At 32.7% G+C, this 12193-nt stretch overlaps 1 protein-coding gene across 4 annotated transcripts in view; it reads right to left on the reverse strand.

Annotated features, from left to right (window-relative positions):
- The window catches only part of LOC132201002 (protein spire), a 99875-nt gene that overhangs the window by 43583 nt on the left and 44099 nt on the right, over window positions 1-12193 (reverse strand). For 2 of the 4 annotated variants that reach the window (XM_059626881.1, XM_059626856.1), the window contains exons 4-7: window positions 8054-8202; window positions 2270-2470; window positions 1127-1156; window positions 483-653 (exon numbers count right to left, since the gene is read on the reverse strand). In XM_059626881.1, coding sequence (XP_059482864.1) covers window positions 483-653; window positions 1127-1156; window positions 2270-2470; window positions 8054-8202 — 551 coding nt within the window. The remainder of the gene's footprint in view (window positions 1-482; window positions 654-1126; window positions 1157-2269; window positions 2471-8053; window positions 8203-12193) is intronic. The other 2 variants (XM_059626865.1, XM_059626873.1) reach the window with 2 other exon arrangements.

Genomic DNA, 12193 nt, shown 5'->3' on the forward strand with positions numbered 1-12193 from the left:
TAAATTTTACAAATTTTCAATTAATTGGAAGCGAAAACGGAAGTAATTTTGAAGTGGAAAAGTAATTTGTCCTCTTAAATTATGGTTTATTTTTAAATGATGTGGAAAATTTAATTACAATTATGTATCACAATGAACGGAAAACTTTTTTTTTTGCCATTTGTGACCTGATTTGTTTCTTTGGTGTAGTTTACTTATTATAAATTATAATTATAATTTATAATATAAATTAGACAAAACTATCATAAGTTTCATAATGGGAAAAAGTTTTTAAAATTTTAAATCAGGAAATTACACTATAGTTGGACAGATTTCAGATTTCGTTTTTTTTTTTTTTTTTTTTAATGTTGGATAAACCTATTGTAAGAACAAAAGATTAAAAAAATCATATCAAAATAAAACAAAAAGTGCAGATTATAAAATAAAAAAACAGAAATATAATGTGATGGATGAAAGAATAAAAACAAAATTTTTGTACTCACACTCACCTTGTTCAATTTGTACCGCTTGGCTCTGATGTCGTCCATCAAAATCTCATATGGCGTCAGTTCGTACTCGATGGTAGGATTGCGAAGGCAGGGGCCACCCGCTTGCACTTTTTTCAATTGTACTCCATTTCTCAGTTCTTGAATCACTTGCATCCACAAACGAGCCTAAAAACGATCAAATCTCGTTAGTCATCTCGGCAATTTCTTCTGCACACACTCAACAGCAAATCTAATCTAACGACGGAACAGCCAATCAAATCAAGTACAAGTTAATTCATGAACACTCGCATTTTAGGTTTTTTTTTTGCTGAATTAATGGTGATGCAAACCTAAGTAAAATTTGCATGCTGTGGTGAAAAGGCGGAAAATTTCATGCGATTTTTTTGTCGACTGAAACGTCTTTTACGGTGCTTGCTAAAAAATAAAACGAAATTCCCGTTTTTGACCAGAGTGCATTCGGTGATATTTATTTTTTGCATTCGCCAGGCAAATAATTTGAGAGCTGCTCTCAAAAAGTCACAGCCTAATGACTGCACTCGTCTCCATTTGGAGAAGAAAGAAAATTATAGATGATGTCATGAAAATTAACACAGGCAGGAAAAAATGGAAAAAAAATTGTTGATTCTGATTGTACATACTTGTAGAGCTCTCCAAATCCTACGGCCAGACTAAAAAACAAGCAAGCCACAAGAAAAATAAATAATCGGAGCCGTTATGTAATTGAGGGTCAATTAAATGAGAAGCTGGCTGCATTTTGAATGTTATATTCACATCGTGTGTCTGCAGTGAAAGGAAAATGATAACTTTTTCGTTCCAATCAAGAGAAAAGCGGACAAATCATAATTATACGGGCGATGTGTAAAGAAAATAAATCCAATGAATAAAAAATAAATGAACGATTTCATGGAAAATGCTTTCACTGTTTATGTTGGTGTATAATTGATCCTCCATAGGCAGACAGACGTGTCTATAAACCGCTGCTGGTTAATTATATGGATGGTAAAAACGTGAATCAAATGTTTTTATGTACCTATTCTCAACACGTTTAAACTTTGCATGGAATAAAAAGTCCTGAAGGTATTTTCAGTCTACGAGTTGTATTTGAATGACGTTTAATCCTGCCTTTCAATGGAAAACTTCAAAGAATTAAAATGGAAAACATTCAAATTACTACCTTTTTTAAGAAAAAGATCCATACTGGCCCTTACTTTCACTTCGTTAAACTTAAAAGAAAAGTTTTATTTTTTTTCAACCGATTTAGCTCAAATTCTATTATTTTCTTTCCTTTTTGGCCGTTACTTTTTTATTTTTTATTGAACTTAAAATATGAGAAATGCCATTTGAAATTAAATTCCACTAATTAATATGAATTTCACAAGATGTAGAAAGAAATAAAATAGAAAGAAATGAATTTTTAAAATATATATTTAAATTTTTTGTAACTTGTAAGAAAAAAAGAAGTCACTGGCCGCTACGTTCAGTTTGTTGACCACAAAAATTGTATTAACGTGGAAAACAATTAAAAAATGCTGATGTGGTTCTTTGTTTGTTTTATATAAAGTTTGAAAAAATTTACAAGGAGGCAGTGATCCCTCTGGCTGTGAGACGTAATTATCGTGACGCGATATACGAGTCTTAATGCCCCTGGTCGAGATCATTTTTGGTCTTTTTTATGGCGCGGGCACGTCTCTCTCGGCTCTTGTGTAATTTAACGTTTCCGCGCCCAACATCCACTCTGGGAGCAATTTGCGGCGGGTCAGTGACTGGGCTTTTCAACTCACCCAGTCGGTGAACTTGAGCTGGTCGAGGTCATGGCACGTTTCGGGGTCGACCTGCACGCAGGGCAGACTTTGCGTGCCCTGCGACACCCTTTCGAGGAAGGAAGCGAGTTCGAGCGCTTCCGCCACCAGCGCCCGACACACGGCCCGATAGTGCGCCTCCGACTGCCCGCGCTGCTGGCTAGCCTGCCTCACATTGCAGTGCTGAAACAATTAAAACGATATTTCATTTTACATACTCTTTCTAATAAATTTATAATTTTATTAAATATGATTTATACACACAAAACAGAAAAAAATTTATTATATATTTATTAAGATCCTTTTCTTATTATCATTTTTTTTAAGATTTTTTAAATTTAATTTTTGTATTAAACACATTTTTTGTTTAAATTTAACTGGTTAAATTTTACTATGCTATAATAATCATATTTTCCCTAAAACTAGTTATCTTCACTATTTTTTTTTTTAAATTTACTCGCAAATCAATCATAGATATCTTATATATATTTTATTTCTACCCTCTTTTCAGATTTTTCTGCGATAGTATGAGTATCTTAATATTACAATAAAATTGAAATGAAACACCTTTTGAAATGCAGTTGGTCTCTGCTGCCGATAGAGAAAACAAAATACACTGTTTTAATTATATCTGTGAGCAAACATCTGAGCTCGCTGTTTTTGGAGTGAAGGGTTTTTTGTCATGGCAACTTTTCGTGGCACCATATGGTTGAAACGCATTAATCAAATGCCCGAGAGCAGAAAGTTTGGCTGAAATCACATTAAAACGAAAACTGACCTTTTGTTGTTGATAAAATAATCCATAAATCTAATTTGATTTATTTACTATAATTGTTAATAAAAATGCTAAAAGCTAGGTTAGAAGATATGTTGAGAAATCTTAAAAAATGAATGATGTAACAGATGTTTTGTTGTAATTAAAATCTATTCAAACCATACATCATTAAAAAATTCAAAATTTAGAAACTTTTTTGGTGGTCAAATTATTACCTTCAAAAATTGTTTCCATGAAAAGAATTTAAATTTTTAAATTTTTTTCATCAAACACTTTATGGTATTTTTCTGGTATTTTTTTCAACATTAGGCACATGTAAAATACAATTATGTACATAACTGCAATATTATTAATCAAGGAGTCACCGATTTTAGATTCAACAAATTTTTCGTTGTATTGATATATTTTCTAAACCACAAAAAAAGCAATTTCTCAGTAAAATACTCCTCTGTTTAGGCTGTTTAGTTTAATAACTTCATCTGCTGCTTGGTCAATTTATTTCTTATATTTCTCTATTATTGTAGCTTTATTTTAAATAATCAATCAATATAAAATTACCATTTAGTTTTTTGCTCATTATCAATCATAATTCTGTCTGGCGTGCAAAATAAAAAGTCTAGACTTATTTTCTTTAGGCCGTGTGAATACCGTGAATATCGAGCAAAATAATGAGAAAAAAACTTGCTTGTCTTTGTATCAAAGTAAATTACATTGATGAAGCATAGATGAGGATTGTGCGTGGAAAGAGAAACGCCGCGAGAAGTGTGAAAAATTGAGGCATTGTTGGCGTTAGAAAGCCGAGGGCACGACGGGTGATATTATTATGCAACGTTCATCTCCCGAAACAGAAGCAGCAGAGCGATGCTGGATACAAATTCAGTGCTGTTTGATTACGCCGGCGTGTCTTCCTCAGGAAGGAAAATCGTCCGGCGTAATCCCGCACACCTTTACTAATTGTATCACCTGTGGCACTTTCGGAGAAAATTAATGCGCCGGACAATCTATTCTGTAACGCAGGCCACTTTGTCTTTCAAAAAAAGTAAATGGCGGCCCTCGACCTTGATCTACTAACTCTGAAATAGACGTGTTACATATTAAGAAAATCGACCAACATGCAAGAGTTGATAGCAGAAATAATTGCGAGTGTAATTGGTTAAATTACAAAACAGTTGCAAAAGTAGAGTTTGATGGAAGGAAAATCAAATTAGAAAAATCACAAATTTCATTTTTAAAGTATTTTTGTTATCCATAGGTATTATAAATTATTATAGGAAAAAACTTATGTATAAGTATTTCTTCCTCTGCAAAACATCTGCCACATTATTATTTTATTCATTTATTTATTTAAATATAATTACAGTGAAAATAAAACTAACAAAATATTTGCAGTAAAAAGTTAGAAATAAATCCGTAAGAAGTAATAAAATTTTCAATTATTGGCTACTTGAATGTGTATATAGCTATTATTATTAAAAAAAACCTGATAAGTCAAACAGCTTAATGCCCAATAATGTTTTGACATGTCAAGATCAATCAAAAGGAAACTAGGAAAAAAGCTTTTTCTCTCTCATTTCTTTACTTTCTTTTCTGAAAATCCTCACAGAGTAAAGCCGCATTCCATCACTATCAGACACACAGTTTGTTTTTATTATTAAGTCATAAAGCAGCCGAGCCGCGGCCGATAATACACCTTCTTCTAGTTCCATCATAATAAAAAGACGCGCGACGTGTCTCTCAAACTTTTTGTTCAAGATGGATCAATTTCGACTTTATTGGCCGGCCCAAGAATGCGGCACTAACGGCCCGAAACTGACCAAAATTGTTAACCCCGAATTCCACGAATCGCCTAAAAAACGAGCCTAACGTTTATAAATAAGGGAATCAAGCCGTAAATTTTGTTCGTAACGAGCCCATTTGTCGGTCTCACTAAAAAAATTATTAAATTACTCCCGGGAATTAATTTCGAGGCTCGTTATGTTTGGTTTTGTTGTCCAAACAGGTGACTTTTAATAGCATTACACGCACGAAAGAAAATATATTTCTCTCATATTCGTTCACAAGAAGTGCGTTTTTGATGACTTTTGACGAAGTCTCCAGGAGAGGCCTGTTTATATATTTTTATTTTATATACAAAAAACTTGTTGCAGCAAAAGAAAGAGATGCAGGTTGTTTTTTTCTCAATGGTAGAGAGAGCCAGAATAAAAATGCTCCTCCGCATCCTGCTGTCTAATTATTTATTACACGAGAGGCCGGATGGAGAAGAAAAGTGCATTTTTTCTCAGATCAAGGTTTAGAAACTCCAAGTGTCGATTTTATTCAGAACGGATATTAATTTCAGCGAGAAGTAGAGAAATCAGATGCATTTTTGCCGATCCAGATGACACACTAATCAGCGGTACTTAATTAGGTAGTAAAATTCAAAATTTATGACTAATCGTATAAATCGGAAGTCGGATAACCTCCTTGAGCGAAAATAAAAATGTGAAAAGCTGCTGGTTACCTAATAACAGACGGATTCACGTGCTCGAAAAATATTTAAATTATAATTTATTTTGACCAAAGGCGTTTTGTTGATAATTGCGCTTCCTCGTGCCCGGCAGAGAGAGTGATTTTTCTTCTGAACTCGAACTTTGTTTCATTTCCTGCATTGTGTTTTTGAGACGTGTGGCGACGATGGAGAAATTGTTGTTGGAGTGAGAGCTGGCAAGGGTCACCCGAAAGTGCAGCACCTCGATAGGCGCCTGCTGGCGTTTTTTTTCTTCTTACAAACAGACGTGGCAATTAGAATATTCTCTCTCTCGAAGGAGGAAACAATCGATGAAAAGCATAGAGATTCATCATTTGACGTGCGAGAGATGACGCGATCGAGATCACGACATTCATAAATATATAAGTGAAGCGGGCCACGTTGTTGAAATCGAGAGTTGAATAAACATGGACCTGGCAGTCGTCTCGGTTCTGTGAAAAATGCAATCAAGACCAACGTGTATTTTTGTTGCTTAATTTTGAAAGTCCAAATTTTATTGTTTTCGTGAACAATTTTCATTTTATAGAAGATTCAAGGTTCAAGGATAAATGTTGATTCTCAATGTCAGTTGATTAAAAAAATAACTGAAGTAAAAGATTAATTGCAATTTGTTACTTATTAAATTTTTAAAATTTCATGATTATTATAGGATATATTTCTCCTTAAAATGTACTTTCATATTTTAAAAAATTTCCATAGATATAATAACATGTCTAGTGTATTCAATGTCAAAATTTTATCATAAATATTATCAGTATGATATAAGCGAGTTCAAATTTTAATATTAGCAATTATTGTATACATATCAATCATCACGGGATAGTCGGCATTTTAAAAAATGAAGAAATCTTTTAAATTATGTTGAATTAAATTAACGTGGAACGTTGAGACAATTTATTTTTAATTTTAAACAATCAAAAACATTTGGTACCAAAAATAATTACATTATAGGATTTACTAAAATAAACTTTTATTAAAATAATGATTTAAAAATAATAAATAAGAAAAATATTAAGCTTTTATATTGAAAACTTCTTATAAAATTTTTTTAACATGAAATAATTATAAATTATATTTAAAAATATGATATTTTTTTTAAAAAAAATCGTAAATTGCCCCTATTCATTATTATGACTCAACTTGAAAAGATTATTTCATACAAAATGACTTTTTTTCATAGTCCACAACTATGTAAAATTCCAAATAAATTCTTCCGAGTTTCCGTTGCTTTGGGGTTGTGCTGCTCTATTTTCTTCCTTTTTTACTGATGAGCACCGTTATTTAAAATTTTCTTTAAATTATACAGAAACAACGTCTTGGTTCATTTTACTCTCAGCTCGAGTAACAGATCCATCAATTACATAAGTAATGAAATTTTACGACGTGCGCGCTTTTCTTCCAAATCGTCTACTCTCTCGCAGGCATGATCTTGAATGCGTAATTCGAGTTTCCCTATGATTTTGATGATAATTAAAACGCGTGTCCTCCACCAAAGATATCAAAAGAAGAAGATCCATCATCGGCGAGCAGAGAGCAGGTGAACGATCTAATATTCTCCAGAGGGCACGCCATAATTATATAGAGAGAGACGCTAGAGTGGAAATTATTGTTTATCCCGGCGCGGCCACTTTTCTAATGTAAAAAATAAAAATCTCGAGAGGAGATTTTTGGAGCTCATCGGTCTGCGAAATGGGCCTAAATTATTCTCAAGGTGGTTCGGTCCGTTTTGGCCTTGCATACCTCCGATGCGACCAAATTGCTCACGGGGGCCTCCATTCATTGTTTCCTATACAATAGCGAATCCCGCCCTTTTCAGTTCAAAGATTAATTGATTGTTCAAAGTGGAGCGAGATTTGAATTTGTTATTTTTTCCGCGTGAGAACATGTCTGCTTCCTCCATTACGTTAGAGGCAATTCATCTCAAAGTTATGTATACGGAAGCAAATCGGTAAAATTGCAAAAAATTAAATTTTTTCTCAATTCCTTTGAAAACTTTGAGCATTACATTCCGTTTTTTCATGTAGGAAAAAATCAGTTATGAGGTCGTGAATAATTTAAAATTAGGCTAAATAGTAAAATGCAAAACTAAAAAAACCCCTCTATTTAACTTATATTGATTGTCACTTTTTAAATAAATTAAGGCTGAATTAAGGATGGAAAATCCAAATACAGTTGCAGTTGCACAAATAATCATGGTAGATATATTCGGATTAATTTGTATCTCCTGAAATTAAGGAATAGAAACTATTCTTTAAGTTTAACATGGTTTTATGTTTTAAACTACTTAAAAAGTCTTTTTAAAATTTTGTCTTTTTAAAAAAGACAAAACTTGTTTACAAAATCGTCCTCTAACCTAATTGAATGTCAAGAAAGAGGTACAAATGTTACTAAAAAAAACTGGCTAAAAATTTACAAGTCAATAAGTTGCTTTAAAAGAAAGTATTTTTATTCGTCCAGCACTCACCTCGATTACTTTGGTGATGACGGTGTGCAGGGATCCCGAGTCGAATGAGAATGGCGACACTTTGGTCACGTCGTCTGTGCCATCTCCCGAGTCCTGCTCAATACCTTCGTCGTCTGTCTCCGGCTTTTCGGAAGCATCTTCGCCTGAAACTGAAAAAATAAGGAAATTAGAAAAATAGTTTCTTGTCTATTTTGGTGAAAAATAGTGTTTTGTCATCAAAGTGTCTTTATTTCAAGGTAAGGAAGGATTTCAAATCGACACACAGATGAGCTGCAGGGGCGGGTCCCGAAATTAGGAAATAATAAAATTGCGTTTAACAATGGAGGCTCTTCTCGACGGCGGTCACTTCAGCGTGAAATGAGCCAATTCCGGAAGGGATTAATTCCAACTGAAGAAAGAGAGACATCACCTTCATAAGCAGATGCTGAAGCTGAACAACACCCAAAAATATTTGCTTTTGAACGCGAGGTGAACAATAATTTTAACAATTTTGTACAAGAGTATAAAAGAAATCTAAAGAAAATTTAATTCAAATTATTTCAACATATTTAAAAACTTCTTTTTCAACCCCGGTTTCTTTAAACGAACAATAAGTATGATTTTATTAGAATTTATAGTTTAAGGAGCCAATGTAAATTTTTCGTACGTTAATGTTCATTTTCTTGAATTTACCCAATTAAATGGTGAAAAATCGTGTTTGTTGAATTGAATTCACAGGAAAAAATTATACCTGATTTTGAATGATTTATTAATTAGTATTGTCTAATTTTTAGCCGTTTGTTTTTTGAATAAAAAAATTTTTTTGCAACGAGGAAAAGCCCGACTTCTTCATTTCCTCTAATTTTTAGATCTTCAAAATCAGCAGCAATAACACAGGAGTATCTTAATTCATTTTTGATTAAGAATCGACAGATGTTTCCAAGTCAATATTGATTGGAAGCAATTACTGCTGCAGACATGCCAATAATTCATATGATCGAGAAGAAACGCGGATTAATATCTGAGTTGAGATCATTTCCGGCCACTCTTTTGCGCGCCAAGAAATCATTGAATAAAGTTATTTGCAGAGTAATTTCCGCGTTGAAGAAACACAATGAGCGATTATTGTTATATTAGGGGCGTGCTTTCAATTATGATTCGAACACGTTACGTAGGAGAGATGAGTGCGATTACGATGAATTGCTCAATGTTTGTTTTGCGCAGGATATACTTGAAAAATTTGGCTCGTTTTTGGGCGGGTAATTGTTTGCCAAATGCGTACTAAACCACACCAAGATATCTTAACTTGCGTTTAAGTGAGTGGATTTCAAAACTAACTGACACATATATTAATATGTGAAAATTTGATGAAAAAGCCAGGCACTTTATTCATAAATTTAAATTATGAACTTTTTAGAGAAAAAAATTGCAAACATAAGACCTCAGAATTTTTGTAAATTTGGTTTGTAAAAATATTACAAAAATTATTATAATGCGAACTTCAAAGTCAAATAATAATAATAATAATAAAACATGAATTATAAATCATGTTTAATTAAATTTATAAAAATATGCAAACAAATCTAAAATTCATGGCAACTTTTTGGTGTATGCCATTTTAAATTTTGTAATTGTTCAACTTAATTAAATGCGATTCTAAAGTTTTTTGCTTTCATTAAGTAAATAAAGGTTGCTCTAATACAAAAAAGAAGCTCAACAAGCCATGTGCTCTCAAAATAAAACCAATTTAATCAAATTGAAAGGAAACATCTGTTCCCCTTTTGGAAGCACCGCCTTTAGAAATCAATTGAATTGTTTTTACGCTCGAAGGACTCCAATTGCAATGCTTCTTTTGACACGGTATTTATAAATGAATAAATAACCGAATCGGCTACTTTTCTGTCAGCCCGTAAGTCACGGTTAGCCGGTGAAAATTAATTGATCTCAAGACTGGTGGGCGTGTGTCCCTTCAATCGTCAGCCGAGCTTTCACTATGGAAGCAGCAAATGCTACAGATACAATTTATATAAATTTTCATCTTGTCGCGTGATGAATCGCCGCCGAGAGACCGCCCGCCGGAGAGAGAAAGATTATTATTTATAGTGGTGGAATGCGATATGTGTGGTTTAATTGCAACGTGTGCGTTGTAAATCACGATTAAATTCATATAGAAAATAATACGCGAGAACTTTCTTTCTGGAGATGGAAAAACTCGTTTTAATTAAATTAATAATATTTGCTCGAGATGATAACCTTAATGTCGTCAAAGCAGAGACTTTTTTTTCCGAAAAAAAAATTATGCTGTAAATTAATTAAAAGTAAATTGTTTTACTGCAGCTTTCAACGCGTCGGCGGCGTCTCTTCTTTCATGATCATCTTTTTCAATAAAGAATAAATAAATTCCGCCTTGGTCGCTCACACTGTAATTAGGGGAGAAAAAACGGGGCTTTTGTTCTCCACGGCGCCGCTATCCATCAGAGAAAAAGTGCATCCCAGAGGTATATTATATTGAAGAGTTACATCGTCAGCAGGAGGCTCGTCGCACGCTATCACTCATCAACTTTTTTTATATTAGCCCTTCGTCGTTCCAACCTATCGAAATGCACTTGGGAGGTGCAATAGAAATATTTAGACTGTCGATGAAGTCGTTTTTCTATCAAAATTATTTTGTACTTTACAGGCTTCATTTTAATTCAAAAGTCGTTTTTTACTTAAAATTGATTTATTTTGATGTTATTATCAGCTTATATCAATAAGAAAGTTAAATAAAAAGTAAAGAAAATCATAAGGTTAAATTTTTTCTCACATATTTTACTAATCTTCTTTCTACAGTAAATTTTTTTATATTCTACAATACCATAATATGATACAAAATCACATGAAACATCTAAAAAATATTCTAGATATTCAAAGTAAAATCTAAACAATTACCCAAAAATCTCTAAAAGTGAAAAAAAGAAAAAAGACTTTTCCAATCATCAGTTTTATTTTTTCCGTGTAGAAATCCGCATGTGAATAATTTTACTGAAACGTGATCTACTTGATGGATTTATTATGATATGGTAATTAGCAAACCATTTCTATCCAAATTTTTCGCACAGGTTTTAGCAAATTGTATTTCTTTTTGTTCTGCATTTATTATTTTCTAAATGCAAAATAATTTTTTTTTAAATTTACATATTAACATTTATTCGATTCCCATAAACATTATTAACAAAAAATGTATTTCAGTGTCAAATTCAACAATTGCTTTCAAACTAAGTAATAAAAACAACCTCCTCAGAACCAAAAATTATTTTGTTTGAGGAATTATATTATAATTATTCCAACAAAACTTCAATGCTTTAGCAATTTTGTTGGAATCAATTTATATTTATTTATGAAACAAATAAAAATATAATTAAAAATATCAATTTGTTTTAATATCTGCTAATTTTCGTGTAAAAATGGTTATTTTATGTTAATATTTAAAAAAAAAATTGAATATTTTTTATTTATTTACACATTGTTTGCATGTAAAAGATTTAAATAAAAACAAGTGCATAACTTTTTCTAATTTAATTGGATTTAATTACAATAATGTCAATTCCTGAAACCGAATCAACTCTTAACTCGACATAATTTCTACTGTGGGCGTATGTTTTCAAAACAAAAAGCTACTGGGTGAGTCCGAGGAGAGATAAAGCGTAGCACCAAGTGCACCCATTGTGTTCTCCTAGTAATGAGTATATTATGCAACGGCAGAAACGGAGCATTTGTATTTGTGCCCACCTCGCCAGTTCTTATCACATGTTTGTAATTTTCTCTATTTGCATACGAAAGAAGGAGGTTGTTCGGTCTCCAGAGAGCACGCGACAAACAGCTTCTCTTTCTAGAAAGGAAGCTTTTATTTCACTCTCCGCGATCACTCGTTACCGCATTTCGCTTCGAAAGTCGCGCCCGCAGTGACAAAACGAGCCGCTTGACGTTTTTATGAGGATTTGCTGGCCGCTGATAAAATGAAATTAATTTATCAAAAAGTGGCTGCGTGCATTCCAAAAGTGCATCTCGGCAGATTTCTCTCTTTTGTCATCCATCGTCCATCAAACAGATAAAACATGTGTTAAATTTGCTGCCGAGAAATTCTTTTCTTCTTCCGAGAGTTTCGTAATGTTGGAAATA

The sequence above is a fragment of the Neocloeon triangulifer genome, unplaced genomic scaffold (assembly GCF_031216515.1).
Source record: "Neocloeon triangulifer isolate White Clay Creek 2 clone unplaced genomic scaffold, ASM3121651v1 ptg000001l, whole genome shotgun sequence".
NCBI lineage: Eukaryota > Metazoa > Arthropoda > Insecta > Ephemeroptera > Baetidae > Neocloeon > Neocloeon triangulifer.